The 19,472-nt window shown below is 37.6% G+C and overlaps 1 protein-coding gene across 1 annotated transcript in view; it reads left to right on the top strand.

Annotated features, from left to right (window-relative positions):
* LOC117906575 (embryogenesis-associated protein EMB8-like) overlaps window positions 1-19,472 on the top strand; it is a 51,818-nt gene that overhangs the window by 25,561 nt on the left and 6,785 nt on the right. The window contains exons 6-8 of the mRNA XM_034819664.1: window positions 4,987-5,109; window positions 7,881-7,958; window positions 8,192-8,277. Of these exons, the coding sequence (XP_034675555.1) occupies window positions 4,987-5,109; window positions 7,881-7,958; window positions 8,192-8,277 (287 nt within the window). The remainder of the gene's footprint in view (window positions 1-4,986; window positions 5,110-7,880; window positions 7,959-8,191; window positions 8,278-19,472) is intronic.

The following is a 19,472-nucleotide window of genomic DNA, read 5'->3' on the forward strand; positions in this document are numbered from 1 at the left end:
CTCAACCTCCACGTTGGTGTTGAAACTAGATAGGCCAAAAACAAATAATGGAGTGATCGATACTCCACTAGGCCTAGGTGGGTGCTCCATAAGTGTGGTGGCCATGATAGTGGAGGTATAAGTTGAAGGAGATGGAGCTGGTCCAATGTGCACTCCTGAAATATCTGCCCTAGGAGTGGTGGAAGTCATGCTTTCTTAAACATTATGTTGGAAGATAATTTGAATAAAATCAAATCATTCTAATTATGGATAGATTCCGTTTTGAATTAGTAGCCAAATAATCAACAATTATTTGGCTCTTATTTGACTTGAGTATTGATATTCTTTTGATCTCCAATGAAGTCACCCATCACTTTACTCAAATTCACAATAGCTTGTTCCACTAGTGAAACTTGATGTTGAGAAGTTTGCATGTTAAAAGAAAATTGTCCTTGTCCACTCTGCCAAGATAGATTCAGATGATTCTTCCACCCTGGATTGAAGGTATTTGAAAATGGAGAACTTTTGGAGTGTTTAACAAATCCAACAACATTAGCTTGTTCCATAAACATCTCTCTAACAGTTGGTATGGTGGGGCATTCACTCACTAGATGTTCACCGGATTGACATATAGAGCATTGGATAGTTTGCATTGGAACATCATTAACCACTTTGATTTCATGAGCTCCTCTAGATTCAAGTTCTTCCAATTTCCTTGATAGAGCTGCCATTTTTGCTTGCATTTCTTTGTCCTCATTCAAAGTGTACATTCCCCCTTTAGAATTGTTTTGGGGCTTGGCTTTGCTTGAATATTTTCCATGAGGTTTGTCCCATGATCTAGATATCTTAGTTTAGAAAATCCAAAGCTTCATTGAGACTTTTGCTCATAAAGTCACCTCCACACATGGTTTCTAGCAATTGTTTCATAGTTGACGACATGCCTTCATAAAAGTAGCTTACCAACATCCAAGTGTCAAAACCATGATGAGGATAGACATTGACTGCTTCCATATAACTCTCCCCACAAGCATAAAATTTTTCATTCTCCATAGCCCACAAAATTGGAAATTTGTCTCTTCAATCCACTAGTACGATGAGCTGGAAAAAATTCCTTCAAAAATTTAGCTTGTAGTTCCGGCCATGAGTGGATACTTCAAGGTCTCAAAGAATTCAACCACACTTTTGCCTTGCCCTTGAGAGTGAAAGGAAACAATTTAAGCCTCATAAGATCAATTGATGTGGCCCCTTCTTGACTAGTATGACATACTTCTTCAAAATCCTTTATATGAGTATAAGGATTCTCATTTTCCATTCCATGAAATTGAGGAAGAAGTGGCACCAAATAATGACGGATGATCATTTGCTCATTAGGAGGAACAATGCATGATGGTGCACTCATTCTCGGTGGATGCATATGGTCCCTCATAGATCGATAAAAATGAAAATTTTCTTCATTAGGACCATGTTGACTTTGTTGATCTTCACCTTGGGGTTCCATTATATTTGTAGCAATTCCAAGATTCAGCATTTGAGTAGATGAATTAGTTATTTCCAACCTTCCCTTAGAATTTTGTTCCCAATGGAGCATAGAAGGGTTCACCTAAAAAACAAACAAAGAAAAACCAAAGCGCACCAAGAAGAACAAAAGAGAAAAATAAAAAGAAAAATGGAATTTAAAAGAAAATTGAAATGAAGGTGGAGAATCGGTAAAGAGAACTTCACCAATCTTGTGATGTGGATCACTAGGGTTAATCATTGCCAAAAAATTGCCTCAATCACCTTGGCATCATCCCCGACAATGGCGCCATTTTTTATTGATTGATTTTTCATCGTTTATTACATCAAAACACAATTTATAACCTAATTCACTATTTTATAGTAGCTTGTACCAGATCAAAAATGGTTTTAGTACAAACTATAGTAGTATAGTGGTTTTTAGGTGTCGTTTATTAAGATGGATTATTCTCGGTAATTAAGGTTTGAATGGGAGGAAAAGAAATGATTGTGATAAAGTGAAATTGATTTGACAATTCATGGTGAAAAATCAAAATAACAATGGTTTCTAATTGAGAAGAACAATGCAATGTAAAATAAGAGAAAATTAATAGGAAATGAAATTCGGTTAGGTTATTTAACTTCTCTTCAAATTAGGTTATTTAATCCAAGAGATCAATTTAAACTATATATTCAATTTATCTTAAATCATCTTCCAATGATTCATACAATGCAACTATTCGATTTCATTAAATCTAACTTTAAAATTTAATGAATCGACATAGTTTGCAATGTAATAGTCATTCAAGATAATTTGAAGAGAAAAATCTCTAAAATTCAAGTAATCAATCAATTAAATCAAATTACCTTTGCAATTCAAGCTCATTTCATCTAATTCACTATAGATCTTCCTTCCTCCAAGAAAAATGAGATTTAGCCTCTCGTGCTTAGAGATTTGGTCTCACAAAGCATGTTTGACTAGCAAGAAAATGAAGGAAAATGAAGTAAAATAGAGAATTCTATTAAAAACGAGAATATAGAAAATTCTACTATCAAAAGTGTCTAAAAAGTCCTTTAATGAGAAATTCAAGTTTCTATTTATAGGCCAAGGTCAAGTGGACTATTGGCATCATTTAAAAGGTCTTTCGGAAGCTTCTCCATTCAACAATCTGGAGTTTAATAGCAAACTGATCATTTTGCACAAGCTCAGCAATTTCGCAGGGTCATGCGAAATTAGTGGAGTAACAACAACAATTTTTTTCTGGATCATTTCGCATGACCGTGCGAGATTTTCGCATGTTCATACAAAATTAGCTTACAAATCCTCCTTAACTTACAACACAAATCCCTCTTCTGGTTCATTTCGCGTAGTCATGCGAAAATTTCGCATGATCGTGTGAAATTGCACCATATGGTTTTTAAGCTCTTCTTTGGTACTTCATTTTCTTCTTTTGACTCCACTTTAACTACCTCCAATTGACTCCAAATCCTGATCCAATTACATTGCTTCTTCCTCAAAAGATCATTTGCCCTCTTCAATTTCATTTCTTTCTTTTGTTACTCAATGCATTAATATTACCTTGAAATAGCTCCAAAATTTCACAAAAATCATTAGTATCTCTTGCAAGAGCAATAATGTATTAATTGGGCATGTTAGGCATGATTACTACTCAAAAAGTATGGAATTCATGAAAATTATTATTTTAAATGTGCTATTTTTGAGTAGTAATCAGAGCTTGAAGTCGAAATTTAAATGCTCTAATTGGAAGGATTTGAAGAAAATGGGAAAGAGAACTTGGTTTGTAGGTTAACCAAATCTTTGTACGATCTAAAACAGGTTCCAAGATGTTGGTATAGGAGATTTGATTCCTTCATATTCAGTCTTGGGTACAATAGACTTAGTTCAAATCATTGTATATATTACAAGAGGTTTGATGGTGATGATTTTATTATCTTGCTGTTGTACGTGGATGACATGTTGGTTGCAAGCCCTAACAAAGATTGAGTCTAAATTAAAGGCACAATTAGCTAGGATGTTTGAGATGAAGGATCTAGGTCCAAGAAACAAGATTCTAAGGATGCAAATTCACCAAGATAGACAAAGTAAGAAGATTTGGTTCTCGCAGAAAAACTATTTGAAGAAAATTTTACGTCACTTCAACATGTATGATTATAAGCCAGTTTCTACCCCACTTCCTGCGAATTGCAAATTATCCTCAAGTATGAGTCCTAGTAATGAAGGGGAGAGGATGGAACTATCTCGAACACCGTATGCATTAGCAGTGAGAAGTTTAATGTTTGTTATGATTTGTACAAAACTAGATATTGTAGAAGCAATGGGAGAGGTAAGTCAGGTCATGGCAAATTTGGGGAGAGAGCATTGGAATATAGTTAAGAGGATCCTTAGATACATCAAAAGGACCTCAAATGCTGCAATATGTTTTGGAGGATTATAATTCATCGTCAAAGGCTATGTTGATTCAGACTTTACAGGTGATCTTGATAAAAGGAAATCTACTACGGGCTATGTGTTCACCCTTACAAGAGGAGCTGTGAGTCGGGTTTCAAAACTTTAAACTGTTGCAGTTCTATCTACGATAGAAGTTGAGTACATGGTAGCTACATAGGCTTGCGAAGAAGCTATTTGGACTAAAAGGTTACTGGAGGAGCTTGGGCACAAACAAGAGAAGATTTCCATGTTTTGTGACAATCAAAGTGCCTTGCACATTGCAAGGAATCTAACCTTTCATTCTAGGACTAAGAACATTGGAGTTAAATATCACTTTGTCCAAGAAATAGTGGAAGAAGGAACCATGAATATGCAAAAGATTGATACGAAGGACAATCTAGCAAATGCCTTGACAAAACTAGTTAATACTGATAAATTCAGTTAGTGCAAATCCTCTTATGGGTTCGTAGTAACGTAAGCAGTATGTGATAGGGCAAGACATGGAAGAATGACTTCAAGTGGAAGAATGTTAAGGTTGAAGTCATCCCACATCGAAAAAAAAGACAAAAAGATGGGAGTTTTCTTGTCCTATAAAAGGTCTCTGCCCCTACAATATTCATCCAACAAAAAAAAGGTTTTCATTCTTTTGTAAGCTTTTTTATTCTCTTCTCTTAATTGAGAGACAGGTTGTAATTTTGTCTTCATATAGTGGATATTTTTCGGTCTTACCCTGTGGAGGTTTCCTTCTTAATTAAGACGGTTTTACCATGTAAGTACTTTTGCTCATTATTTTATTTATTGCTCTATTTTTCTTTTTATTATTCTATTTTCAAATTATCGTTGCGGGTATCATTTCTTAACAACATATATATCTTAACTAGAAGTTTGCTTCATAAGATTTGACATGATGGTCATGCATATTTATTTTCCACCTTGAGAAGGGTTTTTAGTGTATAGTTGTGTATATGGCTAGCATTTTGTTAGAATTTGTCAAATTGGTGCTTTGAGCAAATTATGTTTGTGTTCTTAAACTTTGCAGTTATGCTTTGTTATAAATTGTGCAGTCTGATTGCTTTTATAATGCTGGATGGACAGAGGACATACGGGAAGTCATTGCTCATCTCCATCACGAATACCCAGTGGCTCCCCTCTTTGCTGTTGGAACTAGCATTGGTGCAAACATTCTGGTACATTGGCTTTGACTTACTCTTTTGTACATCATATGAGAATGACTTCAAATATTCTTTTTTTTTTTCTTTTATAAGAATTTACAAAGTTATGATTATTATTTATTTTTAATGATTATTGTTTATTTATTCTTATTATTTATTATTTCTTGTTTTCAGTTTATTCTGTAGACTTGTGAATATTTCAACAAAATTCATTCAACTAGTAATAATATGTTGGTCTCTAAATGTTTTACAGATTAATGAAGTAGCACCTAATAATTATATGTTGATTTCCAATTTCTTTTTTGAGGTTGATAAGGTAACAACTTAGTTTGACCTTGGTTAAGAAAAGAACTTTGATTTTGATTCTCCTGACAAATTGTAAAATATTTACTCTATATTAAGAGGCTTTGTTTCATTCATCACTATTAGAATTAGCAATAACTTTACTGTCACAAAGACAAATTAGCTCCCATGCTTTAGTAAGGAGATTTTTTATTGTATTTGTCCACAACTTATGTTTATTGTTAGAGGCTTAACTGTCCCCTTTTGTTGACATCATAAATGGTGAAGGGGCACTATTCCTACGCTGATATTTGTTATGGATTACTTAGTATGGGACAAAAACTTGTTCATTTCATTTTTTTAATTGCTCCTTTTTTCTCATTATTTAACATTTATTTGGTATGGCTTATAGCTACAAAAAGGTCAAATAACAATGACTTGTTGCAATGTGAGGATCCCTCTAAAGCCCTCTCCGTGTAGAGCATTTCTGTTGTGGGCTTGGCTTCTGGTGGAGTAGTTGATCATTTCTTCCTACATAGTCAAGTTGCATTGTGATACATGTTATTTAGACTTGTAGAGATTGATGAGGTTCCTACTAGGATTTTTAAAGGACTCTATGGGTAGGGTTATATGGAGGGTACCTATATAACCCTACCCATAGGCCTATATATGGAGAGAGAAATATTAGGATTTTTGAGGACATTTGGAAGACACCAGAGATGATATGGGATCGACTTCATTTTTATGTTTCTTTCCGGGCTTACTATATGGACATTTTTAAACCCTATCCTTTGAGTGTAATCCAACTTAGTTGGCTTCCGTTATGTACACCCTAGGATTGGGTTTATAGGGTCAAGATTCTTTTACTTGTATAGGCCTTTTGTTCTTTTTGTATAGGCCTCCATGGTTTAGTGGAGGTTCACTTAGTTCTTTCGATCAGGTGACCTTTTCAACCTCTTGTATAGCCATCCTTGGTTAGTGGAGGTTTACTTAGTTCTTTTGATCAAACTTGTACTTCATGCATAGGATTTCTCATCCTTCTCATGTTTCTTTTCTCTATTAATACATATATTTTGTTTTTGATAAATATATATATATAACCTTACCCATATAACCCTAAAAACATAACACTCCTAGCAGTGGTTCACTTAAGTTAATTTTTGTTGGATGCTCTTTAGGTGACTCGGGATGTCATGGATTTGTCATATAACAATGGATCATTGTTATAGAGTGTTGAGAGTGTTTTACAAACTTATTGTGATGGGGCTGATATCAAGACAGAGATATTTGCTCTTCCACTTTAGGAGAGATCTCTTGATATTTCTAATATTTTGGTGGAAGGAGATTCGACCCCTATTATTTCCCAAGTGTCAAAGGGGAAACAAGGTCCATGAAAGTATGACATGTGACTATGCAAATTTTTTATGTTGCTAGAACTATGGAAATCTGCTACTCTTGGAATCCTCATTTGGGTAACTAGACGACCAACTGGTTGTCTGGGCAACTAGGCATGGACATTTAATGCTGTTGCAAGTAGGTATTGGAGGTTGAACTACCACAACTGGCCGTTCATTTGGTTGACCACTTGGGTTGTCCACAAGGTTGGAAGCTACTGCTATAATTGGAGAAATGTGAATTTCTGGAAGCTACAATGGGGTTGATTAGGCGGTCAACTGCTTGGTCCTCCTCAATTGTGGTCCAGAAATTGTACTGCTATAAATGTCTTTAAGGCCCAGATTTGTTTCCAACTTCAAATTCATTTGAAATCCCTTTTTAGTGATAAATATAAGTGATGAATATGAGCTTTTGGAAATCTTCAAGACCTTGGGCTATGGAACCTTTAGACTAAGGACACAAAAATTGAGTTTAAAAGAGTTCCTTAGCACTTTGGAATCTTAATCTTATTTTCCTTTAAAAGATGTGATCAAAATAATCCATGAAGGATTTTAATGGTGTGCTTGACAATTTTAAAATTATACCTCATGATTGCACAAGTCCTAGCTTAACAAGCTTGAGGATACCACGACCTAACCTAAGGTCTTCACATTCTTCATATTTTTATACCCCTTTGCCTCTATATCATCGAGTCAAATAGCTTCTCCTTGATTGATCCAAAGTGATCTTCTAGACTAGCACACTTGAAATTGGACATGAAATTTAATCCTTTACATTGTTATCATCAAAACTTAGGTTTGAATAAACCTTGGGCTAACAGATGTAGAGAGCTGCTTTTGACTTCATAAAGCTGTTGAGGAATTATTATTTTATTATTTTTATTTTTTTATCAGATCCTTTGCCTCCTTTTGTTAAAATGTCATCTCATGTAGCTGTTGTATGATAAAATCTGCTCATGCTGGCTTGTAACAGACAATTTGCTGCATCTTCTTGCAGGAGAATCCATACTTCAGATAGTTTTTAAGCCATTTTTATTATATTTTTCAGCATCCAAATATAAATATCAACTGCTTTGGTAATTTCTTGTGTTACTTGGTGATTGCTTTTAGGTAAAATATCTTGGTGAGGATGGGGAGAATATTCCTGTTGCTGGGGCTGTAGCTATTTGCAATCCTTGGGACTTACTGGTTAGTGTTTCAACACCTCAATGGAGCTTACAATAATTCAACTTTTTCAAATGGCACTGACTTGGGGAAATTTTGCATCTCTAAATATATGGCAATTGCTATCTTGAATTCACCTTTTTTTTCCTTGAAGTGTCTTGAAGTACCTTAAAAGAATTCATAGTTATATATTTGATATTTATTGTTGTTGCTTATTCCCTAAATAGAAGTCACATCCTCTTTTCCCCATTTTGCAGATTGGTGACAGGTTCATATCCCGTAGGCTTCTGCAGAAGTTTTATGACATGGCTCTTGCCAGTGGCCTTCAAGGTTATGCACAATTGTATGTCTCCACAACCCCTGTAATTGGGTTTTAGTATTTTTGAGTTGTGCTTTATAGTGTGCATTTCATGCAGGACATTTTAGCCCCTTCATATATATATATATATATATGTATGTATTTATGTATGTATATAATATATTCTCCTATGTAATGTGGACTGAGTGTAAATGCCAAATTTTCCTGTATGTCAAGGCATCATATCTGTTCAATCCTCAAACCTTAGGGCTAAGAAACCAAATAATCATATTTTCTCTTTCTATACACTACAAAATGTAGGTATGTGACTAAGAGAGCATATTGATAAAACTTAATACTTAATGCTTAATGATTAAAAGTACTTTAAGTTAAAAGTATGCTTAAGTTATTAAGTCTTTAGGTTGATTTACCAAAATCATTTTTAACTCTAGGATGCAGTATTATGCTACTTTACAAAGCATTTAGTATACTTAATAACTTAAATTAAGTCATTAAGTCATATTAAGTCAAAGATTTATCAAACACGCTCTAAGATAGGATGTCCAATTTGAGTCTAAGGTTACAATGAGGTGCAAATTTGTTCTTCTTTTGCTTTGTTGGACACTACACATATTGACTAATGGTCATATGGGACATTCCCCTTACCAAACTTCTGTCATTTCATTTCCAATAAGAGTACTTCATACATTTTTGAAGTCCCCTATAGCATAGACCCTCTCTATTTTGTTCCCCTTTTTTTCCTATAATTCTAGCATGGAAAAGAAGCAACTGATCTTTCTGTTTTTTAGCTTCCCTTTTCCTTTGTCTTCTCTTCCTTCTACTTATTTGGCAATTTGATTCACATTAGATGCATCCAGATCCCTTATAGAGGCATGCTGTGATCAGAACCAAATTCTAGACATGACCTATATTGGCTGCTTATGATAGCACAGTTTCTGACATTGCATTGTACAGATCAGTCATTTATTGCAAGGGGGATAATTTTTGGTGTGGAAATCCCCTGCATGGATACATGTTCTATGGGAGAATGTCCGTGAAGAGGTTATAAACCCATTCTTCTATAGTTTCGGTTTGTAGAAAGACATGTATCATATTTGGAGTTTTCTAGTGCTTTGCTCCTTTTTTGAATTAGGTTTTTGTTGGTGCCTTAGGGTTGTCTTGATTTGGGAAACACATCTCTAAATCAATTTTTTGTTTTTAAAAAAAGTAAAATTATGTATTTTATTTCAAGTTTTCTTGGCATGCCTAGTGGTGGTTTGTTTGGATTCAATGGTTGTTTGGCACTATTTGTGGTGATTGGGTGATTCTAGATCAATGTTTATGTTTTTTTCTCCTTCTTTTTGAGATGTTTATTTTATTGATGTTTATTTATTTCTTTTCGGTTTTGGGAGAATCAACCTCATTTATTGTGTTCCATTAGGCTTTAGCATCTTTTCTTTTCACATGTGGAAATACTATTTTGGTAAACTAGTGATGTGCAAACCATTCAACATCTCCATTGATGGTTTTGGAGCAGGTCTTACTTGGACTAAGATAAATGGAAGCAATAATTTGCCACATGGTAGACCTATGGGGCATATTTGGGAGCTAATTACATGTTGAAGTTCATAACCTCTGCCCCTCCATCATCAAGTTTTCTAAGTTTTGGTTTGCCTTGGCGTTTTTAATAAAAACTTGGTTTTTGCAAATCAAAGTCACAGGCTTTTGTTTCCCAAACCAAAAACAATGAAAAGGAAACAAACAACTATAGGTATAACGGTTTGGTCAATTTCATAGATAATTGAGGCTTTGATAATTAAATTGTTGTAACCTAATAAAACTAAATTAAAATAAAACTTAAACCGGTTTAGTGCTAGAGGGATAAACACAAATAAAACATCTAGGGACAGGTATGCGCCTAAGTTAAAATCTCAACTAAAGTAGAATCTTAGTTTTCTAAATATAATCACATCCTTTTGCATTCAATTCTTAAGACAATGAAAACCTTGATTTATCTCAAGATCTACTCAAGGATCATTGAATCAAACCTTCAAGGTAAGCATTTAGTGAGCTCAATAAGCATCAAATATGACTAATCTTGAGAGATTGCAGGGAATTTTTTTTCTTTTGAAAATATTGAGAGATCTGAATCTAAGAGAACTCAACCAATCATAGTGGGAGACATCTTTCCTCAAGTCATGATTGGTTGATGAGAAAATAAAAATAGAAACTTAATGAAAAATCAATACTTTATTAGATCTTAAAGCAATACAAGAAGATGCTACCTCCTACATCATCCCTCTTGGTTAAAAAAAAGTATTGGAATTTCAATATGAAAATAACTTGGGTATTAGAAATTTGATATTAGATACTCTACCCTAGGTAGTGTTGAAATGCTACTCCTTTTACCTTAATAACGAAATTTTAGCTCTTCAATTTCCATCCTCCAATGCAGATCCTCAGTTGCTTTAGCCTTGAACAAACCCCAATCAACTCCAAATTCATCTTCAAAATGAGTTTTTCATTGGATTTTGCTTAAGAAACACTTCTGTATGTTGTTCTCAAAATTCGAGGTAGGTATCAAACTTGTATCAAATTAGTTCAATAAAGGAATTCCATAATTGGAATGTTCTAACTTGAAACAATTAAGGGAGTATTATATTGATTTGGTATCGAAATTTTGATATCACTTGTTGAATTGTGCATCATTTTGGAAATTGTACTATAAAGATAGAACCCTTAAAAGCATGATATGATGTAACATATTAGAATACCTTATTTATTTAATGATATTTGAGGTTTACTTTTATCTATCCTCAATCCAAGCATTATATTTTATGTGCATTTTGATATAGTATTTCTTGCATTGTTCATGATTTGGGTACATTAGGAGTTGCACGGAAGATCTAAGTCATGAGTTCCTTATAAGTGGATGATTTGTTCACAGTCAAGTCGTGGACTTAGGCAATCTATTTGAGGTTGTAGTGCACCACCTCCTAATTGGAGGGATGACTAGTCTTAGCCATTGGGATGAGATTCCTATGGTGGGTGTACTAGTGCGTATAGTTATGTATGAGACAAAACCTATGGTGAGTCATGACATAAGGCTATTGGGTAGTCATGACTTTACCAAGCTGCTATACTATATAGTTTCTTAACTTTAAGAGAATATTGAATTTGTGTAGAAGTTAGCGGTGGCTTTGATCTAGGGTGAGATTGTAAACTGATCATTATGGATTAAGTCATTGTTGATGGTAACCGATAGGAATAGGAATTCTCAATAAAAACACCATGTATCTCATGAACTTTGAGATAGTGTGTTCCCTTAAGTGATCCTTGTCAAAGGACAGCTTTGCTGTCCACACTTTCCTTATTTTAGCCCACAATGTTTCCTTATTTCTCCATTGATTATTCTGTACAGTTAGCATATATTATTTGATAGATTATAGTTTACATGTATAGAGCTAGAATCATGCTGTAATTTATTTGTTTTTTATTTGCTTTCCATGTAAAGCATCCTTGTAAAGTCTATATATAATATACAAAACTCAAGGCCAAGGTATTCGGTCATTCACACAATATTTTGACATGGTATCAGAGCAAGGTTGCTAATTTTTCTTCCCTCAAATTCTTTTCTGTCTTTTCGGTTTCGGAGGTGCCTCTCGTATCTTTCGGTCAAGTCTGTGTTGATCCGTGCTGCACCCAACCACAACCATTTTTCTCAGTATTTCTGTGGTTGTTCAGTTTTCTTCTGGGATTTTTTTTGGTCCATCCTTTTGTCTCGGGTTCTATTTTTTTTCGGTCAAGTCTATTTATTTTCTATGGATTCCGCACCTCTGTGTGTTAAGTTTACAGGCATAAATTATTCTACCTGGGCATTTCAATTTGAACTTTTTCTCAAGGGAAAAGACCTTTGGGGTCATATTGATGGCACGGATGTTGAAAAACCATCAACTTTTGACAAATCTCAGGATGTTGGGTCTTCTCCTTCATGGGCTGTGCTTGATGCACGCATCATGTCTTGGCTTCTTGGTTCAGTGGAGCCTCATATTGTCACCCACTTGCGGCCCCATCGCTCTGCTCAATCTATGTGGGCTTATTTGAAGAAAGTTTATCATCAGGATAACGATGCTCGTCGCTTTCAATTAGAACATGCGATTGCCACGTTTCAACATGGTAGTCTTTCCATCCAGGACTACTACTCAGCATTTTTGACTCTTTGGCATGAATATGCTGATTTGGTTACAGCGGATGTTCCTATTGCTGCTCTTTCAACTATTCAGACTATTCACGCGACTACCCGGCGTGATCAGTTTCTTATGAAACTACGTCCGGAATATGAATCTGTCCGCTCCTCTTTACTGAATAGATCTCCTGTTCCCTCTCTTGATATTTGTTTTGGTGAGTTACTTCGCGAAGAGCAACGCCTTAGTACTCAAGCTATTTTGGAGCAATCTCATGGCAGTTCCGGGACGACAACTGTAGCTTATGCTGCCCAAGGCCGCGGACCACCTATGCATTCTAAAAACTTGCAGTGTTTTTGCTGCAAGGAATATGGGCATATTGCTGCCACTTGCCCTAAGAAGTTTTGTTCTTATTGCAAGAAGAAGGGTCACATTATCAAAGAATGTCGTATTCGCCCCCAGAATCGTCAGGCCCACGCATTTCAGATTTCGGTTATTATCCCTCCTGTAGCAACTTCTGCAACAGACGACTCTCCTTCAGCTGCGTGCTCTATTCCTGCACCTTCTGCACCAGATTACTGCACCCCAGAAATGGTGCAACAGATATTAATTTCAGCATTATCAGCAATGGGGTTTCAAGGTAACAATTCTACTAAACTCTGGTACGTGGACTCGGGGGCCTCTAATCACATGACTAATAATCCCACCGCTTTGTGTCATGTTCGGCCCTACGCTGGTCAATCTTCCATTCAGACTGCCAATGGCAGCTCTTTGCCCATAGCTGCTATCGGCGATGCCTCCTCTAAGTTCACTGACGTGTTTCTTGCTCCTCAGCTTTCCACGAATCTTATTTCTGTTGGCCAATTAGTTGATAACAATTGTGCTGTTAATTTTTCTGGTAATGGTTGTGTTGTGCAGGACCAGGTAACGGGGAAGCCGATCGCAAAGGGACCTAAAGTGGGGCGCTTGTTTCCTCTATTTTACCTGTTCCAGATTTTTCTCCACTTTCTTCTATTAAGTCTTTTGCTTGTAATAATGTTTCAGATCTTAGTATGGTGTGGCATCGTCGTTTAGGCCATCCCAATACTCAAATCTTATCTCATGTATTGAACTCTGATTTACCTGGTAATAAGGATCGTTATTCTTTATCTCTTGAGTGTGATTCTTGCAAACTTGGTAAAAGTAAAACTCTTCCCTTCCCTTTGCATGCAAGTAGAGCATCTCATTGCTTTGATCTTATCCATAGTGATGTTTGGGGACCTTCCCCGGTTAGTTCACATGAGAAATTTAAATATTATGTGACTTTCATTGATGATCATAGCAGATTTACTTGGGTCTACTTTCTTCGCTCTAAATCTGAGGTCTTTCGTACTTTCACTGAGTTTTTAGCGTATGTTGACAATCAATTTTCTACTTCTATTAAGACATTACGCACAGATTCCGGTGGTGAGTATTTGTCTACTGAGTTTCAAGCATTCTTGGCTTCTAAGGGTATTATTCATCAACGTTCATGTCCCTCTACTCCTCAACAAAATGGAGTTGCCGAACGCAAAATCGTCATCTTTTAGATGTGGTACGTACTCTCTTGTTAGAATCTTCTGTTCCATCCATGTTTTGGGTAGAGGCTCTAAAAACTGCTACTCACTTGATTAATCGTTTACCTTCTCAAGTCCTACATATGGAGTCTCCCTATTTCCGCTTATTTGCTAAGCAACCTAGTTATGATCACCTTCGTATTTTTGGTTGTGTATGCTTTGTTCATTTACCTCCTCATGAGCGACATAAATTATCTGCTCAATCTGTTCGATGTGCTTTCTTGGGATATAATATGTGTCAAAAGGGATTTGTTTGCTATGATCCTACATTACATCGTACACGTATTTCTAGGAATGTTATTTTCTTTGAAAATCAACATTTCTTTCCTATATCCTCTTCTACTGTGTCATCCTCTTCTACTGTGGTCCTTCCCTCCTTTGAGCAACAGTTCTCAGATCTTCATCCAGTCAGTTCTCGCTTTCAACCAGGTATTGTGTATACGAGACGCTCCCGCCCACAGTCTCTTTCAGTGGCTCACCCGATATCTGATCCTACCACGCTCCAGATGCAGTCAGTTGCAGCACCTTCAGTACGTCGCTCTTCTCGAGTGTCTGTACCTCCGAATAGGTATGGATTTCCCTCTTCCAGTTCTGGCAATTCTATTTCAGCCCTTACTGCTGCATTGTCCAAATTTGATATTCCCACATGCTACTCACATGCTGCTAAGCATGATTGTTGGCGACAAGCTATGCAGGAAGAAATTGCCGCTCTAGAGGCCAATCACACTTGGGACATTGAGCCCTGTCCTCCCACTATTGTTCCTCTGGGTTGCAAATGGGTTTACTCAGTCAAGGTCCGATCTGATGGAAGTTTGGATCGTTACAAAGCTCGGCTTGTTGCACTTGGGAATAATCAGGAATATGGTGTCAATTATGAAGAGACCTTTGCTCCTGTGGCTAAAATGACTACTGTTCGTACGATTCTAGCTCTTGCTGCTTCCAGTGATTGGCCACTACATCAGATGGATGTAAAAAATGCTTTTCTTCATGGGGATCTTAAAGAGTGTATTTATATGAAGCCACCCCCGGGATTGTTTCCCTCTCCGACTTCACATGTGTGTAAGCTTCGTCGCTCTCTTTATGGTCTCAAACAGGCTCCGAGAGCCTGGTTTGATAAATTCCGCACCACTTTATTACAATTTTCATTCAGGCAGAGCAAGTATGACACTTCCTTGTTTCTTCGGAAATCAGACATGGGTATTGTTGTTCTTTTGGTTTATGTTGATGATATTGTGATCACTGGTTCCGATTCTGCTTTACTTGGTCAGCTCAAAACTCATCTCTCCGAGTCCTTTCATATGAAAGATCTTGGGTCTCTCACATATTTTCTTGGTCTTGAGGTGCATCATAGTCCCTCTGGTATTTCCCTCAATCAACATAAGTATGCGAGTGACTTGGTGGCTACAGCTGGTCTACAAGGGGCTACTTCTGTTGATACTCCCATGGAATTAAATGTCAAGCTTCGCAAAGAGGAGGGCGACTTACTTGCTGATCCCAGTTTATACAGGAAGTTGGTGGGTAGCCTTGTTTATCTCACCATTACTAGACCGGACATTTCTTTTGCTGTACAGCAAGTCAACCAGTTCCTTCAGACTCCTCGTCATCTTCATTTGGCTGCCGTTCGTAGGATCATACGCTATGTTCAAGGCACTTCTACTCGTGGCTTGTTCTTCCCTGCAGGCAATTCTACTCGCCTTGCTGCTTATAGTGATGCTGATTGGGCTGGTTGTGCGGATACCCGTCGCTCCATCACTGGTTGGTGTGTGTTCTTAGGTGATGCATTGATATCTTGGAAAGTAAGAAGCAAGACAGAGTCTCTAAGTCATCTACAGAATCTGAGTACCGGGCGATGTCTCTTGCTTGTTCTGAATCATTTGGCTTCGAGGTTTGCTTGCGGAGTTAGATTTTTCTGAGACCGATCCTACACCTCTACATGCCGATAATACAAGCGCTATTCAGATCACGGCCAATCCTGTCTATCATGAGCGCACAAAGCATATTGAAGTGGACTGTCACTCTATCCGTGAAGCCTTTGAAGCTCGTGTTATCACTCTTCCACATATTTCCACCGACTTACAAATAGCTGATATCTTCACCAAGGCTCTCCCTCGTCATCGACATTGCTTGCTAAGTAGCAAATTGATGCTTGTTGATCAACCTGCATCAATTTGAGGGGGGCTGTCAAAGGACAGCTTTGCTGTCCACACCTTCCTTATTTTAGCCCACAATGTTTCCTTATTTCTCCATTGATTATTCTGTACAGTTAGCATATATTATTTGATAGATTATAGTTTACATGTATAGAGCTAGAATCATGCTGTAATTTATTTGTTTTTTATTTGCTTTCCATGTAAAGCATCCTTGTAAAGTCTATATATAATATACAAAACTCAAGGCCAAGGTATTCGGTCATTCACACAATATTTTGACAATCCTAAGAATGTGTGATCATGAAATTTATGGATTTATAGTAATTTCTTTAGTGGAATTTGACATATACTTTTAGTGAGTAAGAGTATGTCATTTGATCACATAATAGGGGGATCTATAACTCAAGGATTGTAGAGGTAGTTTTGAAAGGCTGATAACTTTTATCTTGTTAGACTACGGACGACTAGTTCATAAGGAAACTGTATATAGTGGATAGTAGGTCACAGACCCAAGCACTTGGTGTCTTGTAATATACATATGGTATTGAAGTGCAATTAACTCTTTATAATAGGATGTTGAGTCAACTTCAGAATTACATTTTGAGGGAGATAATACTTCCTATGGATTCCAATGGTCCCTACTCGAGCTTATATCCTTAATGACACAATTTATGAAGGTTGAATGAGTTTTTAGTTCACTTTTATGCATAGAGACGTTTTGATAATTGTTGAATATAATGAATTTATAGTGTACAATCTTTCCTTTTTTTTAATATAGGTCACATGTATGGTAGTTAGGACTCCTAGCCTTGTATATATATATTCTCTCAATTGTAAGTAGACAACACATGAATGAGAATCAAGGTTTTCTTCGCTCTCTCTCTTAACATGGTATTAGAGCCAAGGGAGAAAACCTAATTCTTTCCAGTTTCCCCGTGTCATCAATTCCGAGAAACCTTCCTGTGACCGTGTTTCATTCCGGTTACCTTCCCCAGCCCCCAAAGCTTTCCGGTCGGTCGAATCGTTGTCAGAAAACAATCATCGCCGGCGACTTTTCCGGCGAACTTTTCCGGCGACGTCTTTTTCTGACACCGCAAGGAGAGCCTGGAGGAGATCTCCAATTTTTCCCAAAGCACCGAAGCCAGAAAACCACCCACGCGCCGGCTCGTGAGGGCATGTGAGCCACTTTCCGGCGACGCGCTTCCTCCTCCAGCCTCGCTTGACACTGACTAGCCACCCTTCATACCTGTTTCTGCCATCCGAGACCTGCACGTGCCTCTTTTGGGGTTCTTTTGCCTCTGCCGGCCCTCCGAACAGTTTTTCCGGCGTCCTTCGGCTATTTTTTCTCAACCTCAATCCCTGCACGTGCCTTGGGAAGTGTTCTTCTACCTTTCCGGTGGTGCCACAATTGTTTTTCTTTTCTATTTGGTCTCTCACACGGGTGATTCTTCAATTTTTCCTTCTTCAGCCGCATCTGAAGCCGTATTAGGGCTCTCTTCGATCCAAATATACTTCATTCTCTAGATAAGTGGATATGGCTACTAAAACTTCCATTTTTTCTTCTGTCATATCTGGATCTCCTATGATTACTTCGGAGAAATTGGTTGACAGTGAAAATTATCTTTCTTGGTCTGTCTCTGTTGAACTTTGGTTTATGGGACAAGGATATGAGGATCACTTGGTTACACAGGAGGTAGATATCCCTGAGGTTGAGCACGTACAGTGGAGAAAGATAGATGCCCAGTTATGTAGTGTATTATGACAATCAGTTGATCCCAAGATCCTTCTTCATCTTCGGGCCTACAAAACTTGTTTTAAATTTTGGACTCAGGCCAAAGGATTATACACGAATGATATCCAGCGTCTTTATAAGGTGGCTTCTGCTGTTGTCCATACCAGCCAACAGGACTTGGATCTATCTACTTATATTGGCCAGATTGCCTCTCTTAAGGAGGAGTTCTTGACTGTGATGCCTCTTACTCCTGATGTTGGGGCTCAACAAACACAGCTTGATAAGTTCTTCATGGTTCTTACTCTTATTGGCCTCCGTCCGGATCTTCAGCCTGTCTGCGATCAAATTCTTGGTAGTTCATCAGTTCCGTCCTTGGATGATGTGTTTGCTTGCCTCCTTCGTATCTCATCCACTCAGACTTTGCCATCTGATAGCATTTCAGATTCTTCTGTGTTAGTTTCTCACACTACCTCTCGAGGAGGACGGAGTGGTAACCGAGGTAGAGGCCAACGTCCTCATTGCACCTATTGCAATAAACTTGGCCACACTCGCGATCGTTGCTATCAGTTACATGGACGGCCTCCTCACACTGCCCATGTGGCCCAGTCCTCTGATTCTCAGCTGCCTCAGCCTCCGAGCTCCTCCACATCTTAGGCATCTCAGGCATCTCAGGCTTCTGTTGCCTCTGCTGCCCAGCCTGGTAATGCTTCTGCCTGCCTTACCCACACATCTTCTCTTGGACCCTGGATTCTAGATTCTGGAGCTTCTGATCACCTATCTGGTAATAAGGATATTTTCTCCTCTATTACTACTACCTCTGCTTTACCTATTGTTACCTTAGCTAATGGTTCTCAAACTGTAGCTAAAGGTATTGGTTTGACCCTTCCTCTGCCTTCTCTACCTCTCACTTCTGTCCTTTATACTCCTGAATGTCCTTTTAATCTTATTTCCATCAGCAAAATCACTCGTACTCTTAATTGCTCTATTACCTTTTTTGATAAATTTGTGACCTTGCAGGACCAGAGTACGGGGAAGACGATTGGCATAGGACGTGAGTCTCAAGGCCTCTATCACCTCACCTCGGATTCATCTCCTGCAGTTTGCATTTCCATTGATGCTCCTCTCCTCATTCACAGTCGTTTGGGTCACCCTAGTCTTTCCAAGTTCCAGAAGATGGTCCCTCGTTTTTCCACTTTGTCGTCACTTTCGTGTGAGTCATGTCAGCTTGGGAAACATACTCGTGTCTCGTTCCCAAAGCGTTTGAATGATCGGGCAAAGTCTCCTTTTGAGCTTGTCCACACTGATGTTTGAGGTCCTTATCGGACTGCGTCTACTTTAGGATTTCAGTATTTTGTCACTTTCATTGATGACTATTCTTGATGTGCTTGGTTATTTTTAATGAAAAATCGAGCTAAGATATCCTCTATTTTCCAGAAATTTTATGCTGAAATCCAGACCCAGTTCAATATTTATATTCGTGTGTTACGCAATGATAATGCCCGGGAATATTTTTCAGCCCCATTTACTTCATTTATGTCTCATCATAGGATTCTTCATCAGTCTTCTTGTGCTCATACTC

The sequence above is a fragment of the Vitis riparia genome, chromosome 18 (assembly GCF_004353265.1).
Source record: "Vitis riparia cultivar Riparia Gloire de Montpellier isolate 1030 chromosome 18, EGFV_Vit.rip_1.0, whole genome shotgun sequence".
Lineage (NCBI taxonomy): Eukaryota > Viridiplantae > Streptophyta > Magnoliopsida > Vitales > Vitaceae > Vitis > Vitis riparia.